The following is a 17,373-nucleotide window of genomic DNA, read 5'->3' as shown; positions in this document are numbered from 1 at the left end:
TGCTTTTGGCCTCCGAAAGGAGGAAGCGGGAGCCTCTTCAGCAAAGGCTGGGCATTATTTTGCAGGAGATGGACAGAGAAGAGGCAGGTAGGCACCTAGGCTGATACCGGTCTGTCTGCAGCCAAAGCACCTGAGTGTGCCCCACTGTTGTCCTCACTAATAGGACCTCTGCAAAGGCCAAGGTGGTGAAAGTCTCCCGTGTGTGGAAACGCAGAAATGCAGTGTGTTTCCCGTGCCAGCTGCCACCTGAACGCAGCGAGATCGATGGGAACAACAATCTGGAGGAAAAGAGCAGAGCGCCGACCCTGTCTCCGATCCCCGAGGAATGCTGGCTGCAAAGGAATGCCTGGGTCCGCAGCAGAGCTGAGCACAGCCTCACATAAAAGTAAATCCATCCGACAGGAGTTTCCCACTTCTAATTTTGGAAGTCTCCTACTCTGCCAAGCTCAGAATACCAAACCAATGAGCTTGTCTGCTTTTTGCTTAGTAAACAGACGAGTTAACCCCACATTTCTGTTTACCTCGACACCACTGCCTGGAGTAGTTTCGAAGCTCTTCTGATGTCTTTGCAAAACTAGCTCTGGAATCAGCACCAAGCCCCAGTTTTATTTATTGCGTGGACAGTAAAAGGGAGACTTGCCTGACACATCACAGCTTGGCCCACGCTCCTTGTGGTCTTGTGGCTGGGTTGACGCCACATCATGGCCCAGGCCCCGCCTTTCTCCTCTTTTTAAAGACGGCAAAAAGCAGCCCCTGGCACTTGCAGACTTTGCATTTGCTGCTCTTTGCTCCTCCACTGCTTCCTCTTTGCCTTTTCAGGGGGAAAAAGAAAGAGGAGAAAGTGCCTCATGTCTTGGCGTGAGCTGCTCCCGCCCTGGCTGGTGATCGCCGCAGGACTCACGGGCATCGTGCTCCTTTGTGTCTCCACTAAAGACGTGCCCAGCACCCCGCTCTGGAGCAAGGTAAGGGCATCTGCCTCAGGCAAGGCAGCCAGCCCCGGGCTCAACGGGGCAACAAGCAGAGGGGAGATCCTTGTCTAACAGGCCTGCTCCTTACATAGCAGCTGCCTGTTTCCTCCAGCTTCCCCCTGGTGCCTGACATTTAAACAAATAAAAGCCTGTCGGGCTTTGTTGCTGCTGACATTTATGGGGCTGCTGAGGGAGCTGCTAGTCCAAACCAACAGGCTGAGAAGGGGACAGCGCAAGGCTGTGGGGATGGGGTAGCCACCTTCAAACGCTGTCGCTTGTCAAGCAAAGCAGAGCAGCCCGGTGGCTCCCAGGTGCTCAGCTGCCCCAGCAAAGCGCAGGCCGAGTGTTGTGCTCTCGGTAGCAGAGACATCACTGCAGGCTGCGCACAGGAGCTGCCCAGGGCACTAAGGGACCAGTGGCTTAAAGGGCCCTGAACTGCCTTTGTCCTTAAAAACCAAACAATCAAAAACCCCAAAGAAACAAAACCACTTTTATGCCTCCTCCTTTTCTGTCCCTTTCACTTCTGATTTTTACCAGTGAGCCAACCTGCTCTACCCAGCAGATTCAGATCTGCCCAGCGATCCAGGGGTTAATCCCTATCTGCTTATGCCTCTTGATGCAGCGCTGCTGAGGTGAGGTCGGGCGCACGCTGTGGTTGTCTCGCACAGAAGTAGGTTAACCTATGATTTTAGTGATGCTGCCCACCCCCGCACTCTGCTCAGAAACAGACCTGCATCAAAAAATCCCCATTGTTCCATGCTCTGCCCACCCAACATAGCAGCCAGCTCTACATCCCCCCATGATGTTGGTGTGGCATAAACATGATCTTCTCCTTTTGCTCCAACAGCAGTCTCATTTTGTGAGGGAGAAAAAAAAAAGTGACTTCCTCCGCCAAGATCATTCATTTCTTCCTCTTCTGCAGCAGCTGACAGGCCCCTGCGAGCAATACGGGCTGCCTCTTGCGTGGGAAGATGCCAGCAGGCTCGGGCAAAGAGCTCCGTCCTCCTTCTGCATTTCTGCTCAGGCTCCAGACACACGAGCTCCTGGCCTGGGAGCTGCAGCACGTGTCTGCTGGAGCGGGGAGCGTTCCCAGAAAGGAAGGAGGAAGGAGCTGTTGCCAGGCTCTGTGGTGCTAAACCAACCTCCTCCGAGGCTATTTTTCCTCCACTCAGTCATGGTTACAATTTCTGCTTGGTCATACAGCACCTCATTGCTCCCAGATCTCCCAAGCTTCCCTTCTCTCTGTGTGCGAAATGTCCCCATTTGGCATCACATAATGAGGGTAGAAAGAGGAAAAGGTCTCCTTAGAAGAGGGGCATTTTGAGAATGGGGATGTTCATAACAGCCACCAAGCTATGCTGTGGAGCATCCTTGCCGCTTCTTATTCCCATATCCACACGCTGGGCTGCAGAAAGTGCAAAAGCCCCAGTCTCAGTGCTAGACATTGCAGAAGGGTCACTCACAGCAGACAAACTGTTGAGACGTCACGTGCTGCCAGCTTTGCTGCCACCTTACCTTGGTCTCTGTGGGACTGCTGTGCTGGAGAGCAGACGTGCTGGTCTGCCTGAGTCCATTGCAGCTCTGCCAGAGTGGGCACATTTCGGGGCAAACCTCACCCGTCTCACACCATCTCTGCCAGGGACTGCAAACAGACAAGCAAGTCTTGAATTCCACAGATGCAAGAGCAAGTCACAGTCCTCTGCTTCCTCCCCCAAAGTCTGGTCTCTCGAGCAAAGCAATGCAGCAGCAACTGGAGTCCCAGAGTTAGCAGAGAGCCTATAGTGCTGCCTCCCCCTTCTTCAGGGCCTGGCTCTCAAGCTGCTCCCAGGGAAAGCCTTTGCAGGGTTTCAGGAGCTGCTGAGGACATGTCCAGCAGCTGCCACTGCAGAGTTGCACTGAAGCATTTCCCCACTCCCGCTGCTCCTCACGTGTATTCAGCAACACAGATACATTACTGCAAAAACACATTATTTTCTGGCTACACCCTTTCTTTGAATTTAAAAACAAAGTTCAAATACTGCAGTGTGGGCACAGGGGTTTCTCAGAGTACTTGTTATTGCAGGGTTAACGAGCATTACACAAGGTGTGCATGGAGTGGTATTTAGCTGTAATGCTTTGTGGTTTTCAGTATGGTGTCGTCCTGGATGCTGGACCATCCCACACCACCCTGCTCATCTACCAGTGGACTGCTGACAAAGTGAACAACACCGGGGTGATCAGGGAATGGAGCTCCTGTACTGTGCAAGGTATTTGTGTTTGGGAGAACACAAACGGAGAACGTTTGGGAGACGTTTGGGAGAACGGAACGGGAACGGGCTGACTGGAAACAGAGACAGCTGAATTGACCCATTTCCATGGTTTATGCGTCCTAGGGTCTTCCTCACTTTGATTTGAGTGAGTCCAGCTCTGCCAGGGACCCCTAAGCAGCATTTGTACATTAACGGTTGGGGTTTTCGTTCCCTATCTCCCAGTCTCGCTGTTGAAGCACGATTGCAGCAAGGTGTTGGGAAAGCCTCAGCTCTCGGGACACACTGTGCAGTGGGAGGGCAGCCCCAGCATGCAGAGGGGAAGGATGGAGGGGAAATCATGGCTGGGCCTTAGACAGCAGGCAAGGGCTTGGGAATGGCAATTCAAATTCCACTTTTGTTCATCTCTGAGTAGATCAGCTCTACACACAGCCTGGACGGCAAGGTTTGTGGCAAGCTGGCCATGCAGCCAGGAAGACGAGTGGGCTAGAGGGTGAGGAAGCAAAGCCCTATATGGGTAGTGGTTTAAAAACATTAGAAGAAAAATAAATGAATCTTACTAGAAAGATGCATTGGGGCTTGCACTCAGTTCGTCTTGGCGCAGCACCAGCTTCCTCCAGAGCAGAGGTGCTCTGCTTGCAGACGTGGGCTGCAGAAACCGTGGCTGCCAACACACGAGGAAGTAGCTGCTGAGGCGGCTGAGACACCAGTCTCATGTCTGGGTCCGCCTGTCCTTTTGCTTATCTTTTACGAAGGTGAGAAGCACACTCTTGTGGGTTGAGACGTCCTCGGCTGTAAGTGCTCTCAAAGCCTCTTGGAGTATGATTTAGGATTTTTATATATTTGCTGTTTTGCTCCCAGTGCTGTGTTTTAGAAGACTGGCTACTGGTCCACTGAATACTTCTTGATCTGCCTGTGATAAGTCCCGCTTCTGCAGTCCTTCAAGGCATGCTTAATCTCCTTGCAACTGCTCCCACCTTTCTCCCACATCTTCCCATAGGATATTTCAGTCTTTCCTCTGATCCTTAGGTCCTGGAGTCTCCAGCTACTCAGATTCTCCTCAGGAAGCAGGGAAGAGTTTGGAGCCATGCCTGCACTGGGCCCAGAGAGAGATCCCAGCAGAGCAGCACAGCCAAACCCCTCTCTACTTGGGAGCCACTGCCAGCATGAGGCAGCTGAAGTGAGTGAATGTTGCAAACCCACACACAGAGATCAGCACATGTCATGTGGATCATTCTGTAAATGAATGACAGCCCATCTGCTCTGCAGCCTGTTTCATCCCCAATCCACTGGTCAGGTAAATCTTCCTCGGCTGCCTGTGCTCCCAAAGGAAGTACAGCACAGCTGGGTACCCATGCCAGGCCCCCAAACAGCCTCAGGATGCCAGGCTTGCTGCTGCTTCCAGCCTGCCTCAAGTCTCCTTCACAACCAGGGCTTGGGACAACATCTGTCAGCTTTGGAAGCTGGAGTGTTTTCAGTTTATGTGACAACCCACATGAATTTGCCATGCTGGTTCTTGTCAGCAGGCTGGGAGCTGCGGTGGGAACCTCCAATTTATCACATGGGTTGCTCTGGACCCTGCTCTCAGTTACCTCATTACTGGGACCTCTCCATCTCCTATTAGACACTGGGGAAAACTAGTTGGGGAGGGAAAGGTCAGTGGGGCAGGGCCACAGACCCTGCAGAGGCAGAGGGATGGGAACTCAGGGCTCCCAAGTTCTCAAGCAGCAGCCCAGCAGCTGCTCAATCACCCTGCCAAATCTTTGTTGCCCAGGCTGCGCTTGCCCCAGTGCTGAGTGAGGGGAGGAGGAAAAGGCAGGGGGAGGAGGATTTTCATTGCATCTCACTGTACTCAAAGCAGAAGTCCTGCTGCTGTGGGCTACTCCTGGTGGGCCCTGTAACAACAAATATGCTGCTTTTCCTTTTCTGTCTAGCCTCACCAATCCCATCCTCTCCGATGCTCTCCTTGAGGCACTGACAGTGGCCCTGAAGTCAACCCCCTTTGACTTCCAGGGGGCACAAATCCTGTCCAGCCTGGATGAGGAAGCATTCAAGTGGGTTGCTGTTAATTATGTCCTGGAGAACTTCATCAAGGTAAAGGGGGATCCTTCCCTGGGGAGTACAGAGCTGAGGGACTGCCATTATGCAACAGCAACGCACAGAGGGGTTGTTAAAGCTCTGCACTTTGAATTGAGCAGAGCTCCCACTGCCTTTCAAAGCAGCAGGTCACCTCAAACACCAGCTCCCTGTAAAAATGAAAGGACAGGGTCAGGCAAACATTAGCACCACTGGCAACAGGGGAGCCTTCCTCCCATCCCACACCCAACCCACAGACACTTACATCAGCGGTCACAGAAACCTGCCTGTCTCTACTGCTAACTTCAGCATTGCCAAAAACAGTTCTGCAAGCCTGGGGGAGATGAACCCACAGGATGCTTCTGACAGGAGGATCACTGTGGCATTAAGGCAGCACTTGAAGCACTAGCTGCACCCCTGGCAATCTCCCTGCCACTCCCCACTATCCTCTCACCTTTCCCTGCTCTTACCTGTAGAGACTATTGCCCTGAACAGCCTGCCAAGGCGGTGACCCCTGCGCTCCGTTTGCTCTCGCTGACCATGGGGAGCTCTCTGCACAGGCGGCAGCACTCACACAGGGCCTCTCTGCTCCCTCCAAAGCCACCAGCTCAGCATCCTTGTCCCTGTGGGGAGACAGAAGTTGGGCTCTACTGCACTAGAAAGCTGCTTGCTCTCACCCTGTGCAGGAATGCTTGTTTCCTAGCAGATGCAGAAGTGGTGAGAAGTGACCTCTCTGTTTCTCTGCGTCAGTATGACTGGCGAGGACACTTGGTCCCCTCCAGGAAGGAGATGGCAGGAGTCCTGTCCTTGGGAGGAACATCAGCACAGCTCACTTCCCAGATGGAAGAAGAGAACGAGGCACCAAAAGAAGGAGTGAGGCTGCAGCTGTATGGGCAAACACACGCGGTGCACACTCGCCAGTGCCCCTGCCAGGGCACGCAGCAGCTCCGCAGCAGCCTGCTCTCCCTGCTCATACATGTGAGTATCTGCTGCTCCAAGTCCTGGATACAAAGTCTACCCCCTGTGCCACGTAACAGTAGCATAAGGCAAGAGTTAGTGTAGCTGGTAACAGGTGAAACGGGGACCGTCTTTAACTGAGGGTGTTTGTACGGATCTAAAAGTCCAGTGGGTCAGATGCTCTCCATGCCCAAACTAATTTCCTCTATGCAGACACAAAGGTACCCACTCCAGTTTCTTATTTGCAGGCTGTTTGGCTCACTGCTTAACACACAAGCACAGAATGCTCTGCAGAGGTGCTAAGACCACCTTCATGGTGGAAGGAAACAAACACTTTGTTCAGCTCCTCTGACCTGCCCCTCCATTCTACAAGGTACCTGGGAAGCAGCTGGGCCCTTGTCATGAATCATTTTGGAACACACTGAAGCCAAATTTTTCACAAATGAACTCAAATGAGTTCACCCCCCACTTGCCTCCCCATAAACCTGCTCCAGCCACACCTTTCTCTAGGGAATGGTTCCCTATCTGAGGCTCACATGGAGACCCACTACACGACTATATTGCAGGGACTCCCCAGGGATGAGAACTGCTAATTCTTGAGGTGTTCCCACCAACCACCTGGCTCTGTAGGCAAATAGCTGCTTAGAAGAGAGGATTAGGAAGCGGCACGGTACTTGGGTCACCATAGTTACCAGGAGCATGAGGGCTGAAGCACCATAAAACACTGAATTCCCAGAAATTCAGAGACCAGACTTGTGAATATAGACAAAACAGGAATAGAACGGCTGTCGAAGACAGAACAGCCTCTGCACTGAAATTGTATTTCTGGCCTGACAAGGATAAGACAGGGCCAGGACTCCCACAGGTTGTAACTCCTCAGCCTCCAACGGCCAGCGCAGTCCTTGCAGCCAGCCTGAACTCAGTGGGAGCTGGGACCACGCTGCCTAGAGGCCTAGGCCTTGCAGTTGAACAACCTGGATAAGGTCTCTTGCAAATCGCCTGCTCCTGCGTCTCCTCTCTTGCTACCTGTCTCCATTTTATGCTGTCCCTCTAGGATAAGAGCAACGTGAAACCTCTGTTGAACCCCTGCTGGCCCCTCGCCTACTCCCAGCAAGTGCGGTGGCGTTCAGTGCACGCTGGGCCCTGTGCTGTCACCAACGACACCCTGGGCACCCCCAGCCCCCAGGACATGTTCAACGTCACCGGCTCCAGCAATTCTACTACCTGCAGGAGACTCGTGCAAAGCCTGCTCAACTCCTCTTCTTCCTGCAGCTTCTTCAAGCTTTCTTTTGACAGTGTTTTCAAGCCTCCCCGGACCAAGTTTCTGGTAGGTTCTTATTTACACTGGGCTAAGCAATCGGCATGAAAAAACCCTGAAATTGGGCCAATTTGTCACTCTTTAATGTAGTGGGACCAGCCAAGCTGTACCCTCAGCTAGTCAGGACTGCCAATGCTCTGGCTAGTGCTGAATACCCAGTGCTAATGCTGTAAACATGCAGTCCTGGCCTGTCCCCTCCCCAGGGCACACTGTTCAAAGTGGCACCCCAGGCTTCTCATCAGTAACTGTGATCCCTGGGGTCAGAGGTACCTGTTTGTGCAATAAGGTTTGGGGGCCCTCACAGAGCCATAACGGAGCTCCCGTCCTGCACCGAGCATCTCCTCTTCCCTCTTCAAACAGCAACTGATGCTTCTTTCCCAGTGCCCATCAAACACAGACAGAGAGAAAGGACATCCTGGAAACACGTCCCCTGGCTACTGCCACTTACCTTCCCTTAGAGCCTGCGTGGGAGCCTGCCAAGTACAGTCCAACCTGATGGTTATTCCTGCTGCTCTTATAGGTGATTTCTGAGGCCCTGGACTTCCTGAGGGAGGCTGTACCCGCTCCTGACTTGAGTCAGATGGTCAACAAGCTCTGTGGGATGTCTGCCACAGAGGTAAACGTGCAGTAACTTGGTGTGCAAAGCAATAACAATCTAGTTGTAAAAGCTCATGTGACATTACAGCTCAGGCTGACAGAGCTGTAAGTGACTGACGCCCTCGGGAAAAAAAAAGGAATTGTCTGCACTTTTTTTCTTTTTTTTTAAAAACTTTGGGAAAACAGGGTGTAGTTATTTCCCTTCCTCTCAAACCCCAGCTGGTGCTAACACCTGGACTCAATTAAATGAAAAACCACAAGTACTTTTTACTGCATATTATGGATAAAGAGGCAGCCTGCCCAGTCCTGCTTATACGGCACCTTGTTCTTCCTGTTGTTCCTCTCTCCGTACATGCAAGCAGCCCGTCTGCTCAGTCTAGGGATTTTCCCATTGCACCTGGGCCCACGAAGGCTGAACCACGGCGGGAAAAGGCAGCTCTTTTGCTAGCCTGGCAACTTATAAAGTCACCCTCATTTGAGCTGACAGTGACCCAGTCCCCTTAGGCAGTACCATCCACACTGGCCAGTCTCTGCAGGGTTTAACACTGGGGTAGCAAGGCCTAAAACTCTTTTTTTTTTTTTTCTTCTTTTTTTTTTTTCTGGAGAGGAGGGGAAGATCTGAGTGTTCTTGATGAAATAAAGATTTCAGCATTAGCTCAACCTAATTAGGGAGCAGAGTACCAATGGCTCACCTGCAGGCCAACTGGAGGAGAGCGGGTGGTCAGTTCTGCTGCTCTTGGAACTGCCCCATCTTTTAATGAGATGGGGACAAAAACACAGAGGTGATGGGGACTCTTAGAAAAAAACAACTGGGTGGGTATGGGGCAGCATGGCCTCGGTCTGCACAGGACACAACCGCTTCTCCTCCAGCCCTGCACTCAGCCCAGAGCAGGACACGATGGGTTTCAATCGGGCCTGAAATGCAGCTGATTTTTCTTTCCTTCCCCTTCCACCTGCTTTTGGAAATGACACCAGCTAGTCAAGAAATCCAAGACAAGTCTGGATACACTTGCTGATTACTGCGCTGTGTCCACCTTCATCTTCCATCTGAGCACGAAGGGATACACTTTGGACCTGAGCAGCTCTGTTCGGACCGCGTTCCAGGAGGTCAGTACCGGTATTCCAGTTGGGAGGGAGGGTGGTTTGAGTTAAGCCAGACTGTCGCACTCCCACAAGCCCTAACCATTTGTGTTTCTCCAGCAAGATACTTGCATAAATTAAATAAACAGTTCTAAACTCAAAGATAAGTGAGTTTAGACTCACTAAAGTCTCCACAAAAAATCAGATGGGTCATAAAAGCCTGTGACCAAGAGCAGGGACACAAGATAGATTGTTACGTAATGCTTAGGAGAGAAGGCTGATATTACTTCCCAAGGCAAGCGATCCCACCCTATCTCTTTGCAATGAACTTCGTATCAGTAACTGGTGGAGGCAGCACCAGAATTCCTTTGAGATCTGAAACTCCTAAGGAAAAGGGATTTTGTTGCGGGTCTTTTAAATATTTTCCTTCACAAAAACATGATGTCAAAAATGTAATTCTGGCTCCATCCAGGAGCCAGCGGCAAAGCTACCAACAACAAATTCTGGAAAATTAGTAAACTGAAACCGCAGGAGAAAGAACAGGATGCAGGTGCATCTCCAGCACAGCCCGGGGATAGGCGAGTGCCCAGGCCTGAGCCTAAGTGGAGCTCCCCGGCCAGGGGTGGAGGGTGAGAGCTCCCAGGGAGGCTGCTCAGGACAATCCCAGCCTGACAGTGCACCCAGGGCCCTCGCAGTGGGAGAGGCTGCTCTCTTGAGCAGCCCAGTCCTTCAAGCCTTGTCCTTAGATCAGACTCGAATAAAGCATATTAGGCTTTAGACCTGTTCACACTAACACAGCTGGGGTCCAGACTTGGGTTTCTCTGCTTCTTTACTGACCTCTCCTTTTATCTCAATAGATTGGTGATGTATCATCTGGCTGGACTCTTGGGTACCTGTTGACTCTGAGCAACACTGTCCCTCAGGACAACCCAAGCTTCCTCAAGGGGATCGAACCAGGGATGTGGTCTTTGCTCCTCATCCTCTTTGTTGTGTTGCTCACGGGCGCTTTCATGCGCATTTCATACCGAGTGATGGCCAAGGAAAACAGCTTCAGTAACAGGAACAGCAGTGTTTTCGATGACAACTGACTGCTATTCCAAGACTGGATCTCTTGTGAGAGGGCGGTTAACAAGGTAAAAACAGAAAAGCACAAGTGTACCTCAGTGGGAGATGCCAGGGATTTCCTGCAAGGCTCCAGAGCCTCATTTCAACCTGCTGTTCGACTGCCAGCCCTTGCACTGCTGTGAACAGAGACACCAGATCTTGCTCTGAGGAAACCTGAGACTCCCAGTGGATGGCAAGCAAAATGTTCTCCGAATGATCCGCTCGCACACATCTTGCTTGGACTGCAACTAAGATTACAGGTGTTCACACAATGGAACCATACCCTTGAGCAGTGCTGTAAGCACAACTGTAAAGTTAATAGTGAATAACCTTATTTAGTCAAGAGGTGGTTTCTGGAAGAGGTGCTCTGTCTCTTCTGACTACCAAAGAGGAGATTCCTGCAATATCTCCAGTAATAAAGACTGAAACTGCCTTAAAATACAATGGAATGCAATAGCTAACTTGCTTCCCTGTTCTACAGAAAATATATATATATATATATATATATTTTTTTTTTTCCTGCTACTGCTACAGATCTATTTTTCCATCTTAGCTAGAGTATACATGCCAGCCTCCCTTCCAGGGAATGCTCCTTCTCAGTGATAATCCTTCAAAAGCAATGGTCCTTGCTTGGTGGCAATGGTGCTGCTGTCAGTGTTAGCAGTGTTACGGTAGCAGGCAGAGGTCCCGGTGGACATCAGCACCTTCCTGTGGCAGCACCCTCTCAAAGGAGGTATTAAGAGAATCTCTACCACTGCAGAAAACATACAGAGCACCAAAGGAGAAACAAAAGGCACCGAAATTCAGCTGAGCTCCTGTCTCTCAGCTAAGCCACAGTAACTCAAGATTACACTTGTCAACTGAAACCCTTTCATTGGGGGTTAGATTAATGTGTTTTATCTCACATTTGTTACATCTGGGGACATGCTTGGCTCAGGTTCACCAGTTCACTGAGTTGCACTAAACTGCCTGTCATGCTGACTCCGGAAGGTAAAGCAGTTCATCTAATATTGCCCTTCAGAGAACAGCAGACCCAAGAACCCCAGGTGAATTTCCCAGCCGTCAGTGCAATGATTTCTGTGTTAGATTGCAACCAAAGTTACCTGATGATCCAATACTCAGGATTCCTCTGGGGCTTAGCAGTCATTCCAGCTCCTCTGGTCTGCTCTGCGCAGCTAACAGATGAGGTGCAGCACAAGTTCCCCATGTTACTGTGAAGAAAAGTGGCAGATTTGGACTTTTAATTTTCAGGCTAATAAATGCTTTTACTATAGCATTTCAAGTTCATTTTTTAGATATTTCCAGTGACTTAAACACATAAGCTGTGCTAAAATCCCAAGAAATACCTACATCCAGCTCATTTCAGACTACTTTAACCATGCCTAATTGCTTAGAGATGCAGTGAAGTGCCTTCTAGCATCTTTAAAGCTACCATGGTGCACAAATCCATTCAAATCTGTGTATTAATCCTTTGTGCTACTAATTCACATACAGAAACGCCCACTCATAATATTGGTGGGTGTACTCATAAAGTTTCAAGCCAGTTAATGAAGATTTGGATCTTGCCAGGCAAGTTTGGAAGGGTGCGGAAGCAAATTTAAACAAGCTTCATATTAATTTCTTTGAGTTGCACATTAGATATTTTAATTATATCATGTTATTAAAGAATCTTTAATAGCCTGTCTGTGTTATTCTTGGCAAGAGATGAAGGCAGAGGTTATATTGTGAATACAAAGTGTGGGAGGATGGGGGGTGCTGATTTGCCGCTTTTTAGTGCGGAGCTCTTGTGCTGTGCCCTTTGGGTCCCTGCAGACACTCTCTGCCCACTGGCAGGCAGGTGGCAAATGACTTTGGATAACCTGCCTGTTGGTAGCTAGTTCATGAGACAAGTCAGCATCTTTGATGTGTTGGTTGCTTGAAGAAGGCAGGAGGCATTCAGGCAGGCCTGCATGGAAAAAGCCTGAGGCTGTCAGGGGCACCGGGGAAATTCCTGGGATTTCACTCCTCCCACATCTGGAAATGCTATCATTAAACAGGGTGCTGCTTCTGGGACCTGTGAGCACATAGGAGACCTTGGGGATTCACACTGAGATGGATCTTGCCCGAGAAGGATCCACCTTCACTATCAGAAGTGGAAATAAATCAGATGGTGTGATGGCAGAGCACCTTCATGTCAGTCCAGCACAGGTTTGCAGAACTAATCCCCAGATCACCTGTAGAGCAGAAACCTACTTAAAGGAGCTTTTCACATCCACTCATTTGCTTTGAAACAAGGATAGTTGAAACCCTTTGGTAACAATGCAGTACTTAAATGTGGAAATGATTAATAATAAGCATTTTCTAACTATTCACAAACCTGGTGTTTTTATATACAGTTTCTTCCCTTCTCGCTCCAGGGCAAGCTGTGAGGAAGATCTTCTACAAAATGTCTGCTCATATGCAATTGCAGTTGTGCTGCTGTCACAAAGGATCACTAAGAAAGAAATCAAAAGTATTTGATATAAGCATTGACATCAGAGAGAAGTGAATCTATTTTAGCTCTAGAAACACAGCAGGTTAGCTCACCTGCTGCTGTCTAGACTGGCCTAAAGTTCATATCAGCATGTTTGCAGAGTATATTAACACCTTGTCTTTCTTCCAGGTTATACCATTTCCAAAGTGTCAGGGTTCCTAGTCATGACATCCCGTCCAGATTGCACTTTTTTTTTTTTTTTCCATATTTTTGAGCTGTTCTTGGTCTACAGTTGTGAGCAACTTATTCTTATGGACTCCTATGGGCAGCTAGTGAATTCCCACGTAAATGGAGAGAAATAATAGTACATTGTCCACAACTCAGTTCTGCAGTTCCCCAAACTACCACCATAGGAGAATTGTTTTGGTTTTTTTCTCCTTGTTCTGAGGCATCAAGCTCCCTGGGATCATCAGAGAGCATCCTAAGCCTTCCTGTCAGTACTTGGCTGTAGATGAAGAGCTGCTTTGGAGATTACAGGTATTTCAGCGAACACTTACGATGGATGAATCACTGCACTGGGATTTCGAGCTGCATTCATGCCAAAGCACCAGCACGGACTTCCTAAGATATCTTGGCAAGTCACAAGAAGGTCAAGGAGAACTGAGAGAGAACTTTGCCCAACTTGCCATAACGGATAAGCTCCAGCTTCCCACAGGTAGTGCCAGGACTGTAACTCTTTCTCTCTCCCAGGTATTGTCCTGTCTGTGAGACTTCCATTTTGGTGGTCAAGGGAAGGGCTCTGAAATTCAAAGCATAAACTCATTTAAGCTGTTTGTGGCTGTTATTATAAATAATAGTGAAATCACTTGAAAACCACAACCACTGGTAGAACGAATCCAGCAGGGCATGGGAGGAATGACTTTTAGGATAGCTGGATTTAGAGTCCTATCAGTATTAGTTTCGTTTCGTTCTTATACCATGCTCACGATCACATATCTGAGTATCTTCCAGAGAAACAGGAAGCCATACGATGTTTACATCCTACCTCGTGGACTATCACTCCTACTTCATGGGCTAATTCAGGATACATGGAAGTAGATGAAAACGCTATCAACAGAACAAACCTGCCTGGAAACTGGAATCAGCAAAACGCCCTTTTTGCCAGTTTTCTCTAAAATGGCCTTTCATAATGCCATCAAATACGGAAAAATCAGTGTTTTGGTATTTTGAAAGCGTAGCACATCCAATCTCTCCAACGTGTATGAGCACACAGGAGAGGGCATGCAGGTTTGACCTGGGCTCAGCTCTGCCCTTGCGACTATCACACTTGCAGACAGGCTTCCTGCAGCGCAGGACCGGTTCCAGCCAGGTAAACAGCGAGAACAAGTTCCTGCTCCTCGGTGTGTAATGACAGCGGTTAGGCACAAGAGGGAGGCTTGTTGGAGGCTGGCTTTGCAGCACCTCAGCCTTAGGAAACCACCAATACAATATCTACACAGGCAGTAGCTTGTCCCACTACAGATGGATCTATCAGGAAAGAGGACTGTTTGAAACTTGGCAAGGAGACCTATGATGTGGGCACAGATGAAAGACACTGCGATATATAAAGTTTTCCATGTGTGAGATGTGAGATCAGCTCTTAGCAATTTAAGAAGTGTCATCATTACTGGCCCAGGCTTCCAAGCAGGGAGACGGGCAGCAGCACGTGCGCTGGTGCTTGGAAGGGGGCTCTTGTGGAAAGCAGAGCGAGATGAAGCCCCAGGAGGAAGAGGCCTGCCCTGAGACTGAACTAGAGGGGTCTCTGAGAAAGACCAAGGACTGATAAAACCAACTTTCGTGTGCAAGAAAGCTTACTTTGTTCACAGCAGGAGGTGTTGCCACAGGCCGACCTCCTCATGACTGAATCAGTCACCACTTGAATGGAGGTGACACTGGCAGTGGTTATCTCTGGACAATGTACAGCAGTTAAGCTGTACAACTGGATCAAGGAAATCTGGGAAAACTGTTTCAAGTTCACTGGTATCAAGCATGAAGGAGATGCTGGCAGTTAACGATGAATTTTCCAGTAATCACTGGTAGTGTTTAAGCCTGAGTGCAAGCTCTGAACTAACAGGCCCACGGCCTCCTACAGAACTGAGGGGCTTGGTGGAAATAGCAAACTGAATGGTAGGAGCTCTTTTTCCACACAGCTATGGCTGAACCACAGAGGTCATTATTACAGGAGTTTGTTTACACTAAGAGCTTACATAGCTGCAAAAGGTCATTAGACCAATTCGTGAGGGAAAAAAAGAAAAAGTTCATGAAGGCAACGAAGTAGAATGACTGCTGCATGTGGCTAAGGAATTCCCTGAAGCACTCAGCACACACAGGTGTGTTTCCCCTGCTGACTCTGGCACTGCTCCTGGTCATCACGGACGAGATGCTGGCATGGACAGGCTCACAGCACGATCCCATCCAGCTGCTCCTCTTCCTTCCGCCATAAATCCTACCTTCGCCCCTCACTCACCAGTCTTTGGGAAGAGCCCCTCGTGTTCCAGTCTTTCCTCAGTAGATCCCTAAAAGTAACAAGTGGAGAGAAAAACCAGAATGACCAAATGTCTGCACATGCCCATGTCCTACTTGAGTTCTACCATGCACATGGAGCAGCCCGGCGCTGCAAGCAGGTGCCATCCCCATTCATTCTGCACCGTTCCTCTGCCAAACTCAGGGCTCTACCTGCATGAATGGAATCTGCTCCATGCTTGGACTCCTGACAGTGCCAGCACCATCCTGACCCCACATACTAGGCTCAGTTTAAATAAGGAAACAAACTGCTCTCCAGCTGGTTGTGTATCAACACAGGAATTAAAGCCATTGCCTGCCTACATGGCAAAGGGAAGCACGATCTCTTCATACTCTGCTGCACAAAACAAAACAGTGTTTTAGTAAAAGAGGAACAAATAATACCAGTAAAGAAGGCATCTCCCTGCTGTGCTCAAATTGAGTATATTCACAGCAAAATCTTTTTTCATTTCCTGCTAGAAGTAGCACAAAAAATGCAACAAAAAGTCAAAAAAACCTTATTCAAAAACAGAAATTCAACTTTCGATCTTAGTTTTAATTTTACTACTGTGACTTCCTCTGGGTTATACCTGGGAACTCTGGCCTGGTAAGAGCAGCTCCTAATGTTTCCTACTACCACACTACGGCCATTAATTGAAACAACAACTTAAGGACGGAAAACTCAGAAGCAGCTAAATGAATGAGATACTTCTCACAGCAATATACACAGAAAAAAAAACTCTAAAAAATCAAGTATTGAATAAAATAGATGTCTTCAACAAAAGACAGAGTATGTGAGGCGCATTCCTGCCTAGATGGGCCTCCCCTCCCTGCTATCCCTGTGTTTAGAAAGGCACTTAAGCATTTTGTCCCATCAGGGCCAAGAAGTCCGAGCTTATTTTGTTCTCCTAGAAGCTGCCCGTGGGCAGCGCTCTGTGCGGATGGGTGCCCTTCGAGGGACCGCTGTGTGCAAGACGCGGTTCTCGCCCAGCTCTCCAGCTCGCAGCCTGGCAGGTGCCCGTTGGGATGCGGTGGCCGCGGCCCAGGGATCACTCCTCGCCCCGGCTCCCCCCAGCTGGTCCACACAGAGCCCGGGCGCGCGGGTGGCTGCTTTGCTGGTAAACATGCAAACACATCGCAAACAGAATTCCCATTTGTTGTAGAGCTGGACACAGCTCAGGACAGCAGCACTGGCTGACTGGGCCAGCATTAGCAAAACATGTATTTTGGATGATCATGAAATGCCTCCTAACGCACAGCCTGTGCCAGGGAAACCTGTGCAGATTCAATCCGAGCGGCTGAGCCGCAGCCATCACACAGGGTGTCTGCTCTGCTGCAGGATTCTGCGTAGCATTTTGAGATAGATATAGAGGCCCTAACCGAGCAGGATATTTCCTTTTTTTTTTCTTTTGCGGCCACTAGGGCTGCCGGGATGGCAGCAGTTTGTCACTCTACCCACGACAGAGCAGCCCTGCAAACGGGAAAGGCAGCGAGGGTTGAGCCACAAGCACGGGCTGTCAGAGACAGAGGCTACAGCAGCTCATGATTTCTAATCGAGCGAGGAAACAGATCCTGGGCAGTGATGCACTGCCCTTCTCCTCCTGGCCCAGGCTGAAAAAAAAAAAACCAAAACCCTGTATCTGCATGAAATGCAGCAGCACTTGAATGAGCAGATCTCCTGCTGCAGCCTCTGCAAGGCTGGCCCTGCTCGCCCGTTCACAGCGGCGCTCCCAGCTCCCAACGCCGCTCCGCGCCGCCCTTGCTCACGGTTCTCGCTGAAGCCGCTTTCCTAGAGAGTCGAACACTGCAAGGCACAAAGCACAGGCGAGAATAAGCTCCCTCCTGCCTTAGTGAGAGAGAAGATGGTATTCAAGTTCTACGTTATTCTGAGGATGAAAATTAACTGCATCTCACGCTGCAGGAAAAGCTGTCTCTGCTGATTACTGCGCACCTGAATGAAATCTCGAGCAAGGCTGGTTCAGATCCCCCCAACTGCATTCGATACTTGACACCGAAGTGTTGGGTCTGGTGCTC

General features: G+C 49.6%; 1 protein-coding gene and 1 long non-coding RNA gene across 2 annotated transcripts; one reads left to right on the top strand and one right to left on the bottom strand.

The window, feature by feature from the left end:
* The first annotated feature begins 848 nt into the window (after positions 1 to 848).
* Positions 849 to 10,408, top strand: LOC112955891 (ectonucleoside triphosphate diphosphohydrolase 2-like). Its single transcript, XM_026049349.1, has 9 exons — positions 849 to 962; positions 3,097 to 3,214; positions 4,244 to 4,394; positions 5,149 to 5,308; positions 6,041 to 6,268; positions 7,302 to 7,574; positions 8,086 to 8,181; positions 9,138 to 9,269; positions 10,100 to 10,408. The coding sequence occupies exons 1-9, from the start codon at positions 849 to 851 to the stop codon at positions 10,328 to 10,330; spliced, it is 1,503 nt and encodes a 500-aa protein (XP_025905134.1). The 3' UTR covers positions 10,331 to 10,408.
* A 3,028-nt stretch (positions 10,409 to 13,436) lies between these two features.
* LOC112955892 lies at positions 13,437 to 15,595 on the bottom strand. Its single transcript, XR_003250958.1, has 3 exons — positions 15,514 to 15,595; positions 15,305 to 15,353; positions 13,437 to 13,597 (listed from the first exon to the last, which is right to left on the bottom strand). It is a non-coding gene; the product is annotated as an uncharacterized LOC112955892 (long non-coding RNA).
* Positions 15,596 to 17,373: the final 1,778 nt, after the last annotated feature.

This window comes from Nothoprocta perdicaria, unplaced genomic scaffold, assembly GCF_003342845.1.
Source record: "Nothoprocta perdicaria isolate Ctin4 unplaced genomic scaffold, notPer1 scaffold_6, whole genome shotgun sequence".
Lineage (NCBI taxonomy): Eukaryota > Metazoa > Chordata > Aves > Tinamiformes > Tinamidae > Nothoprocta > Nothoprocta perdicaria.
This window is presented reverse-complemented; position numbering and strand designations above follow the sequence as displayed.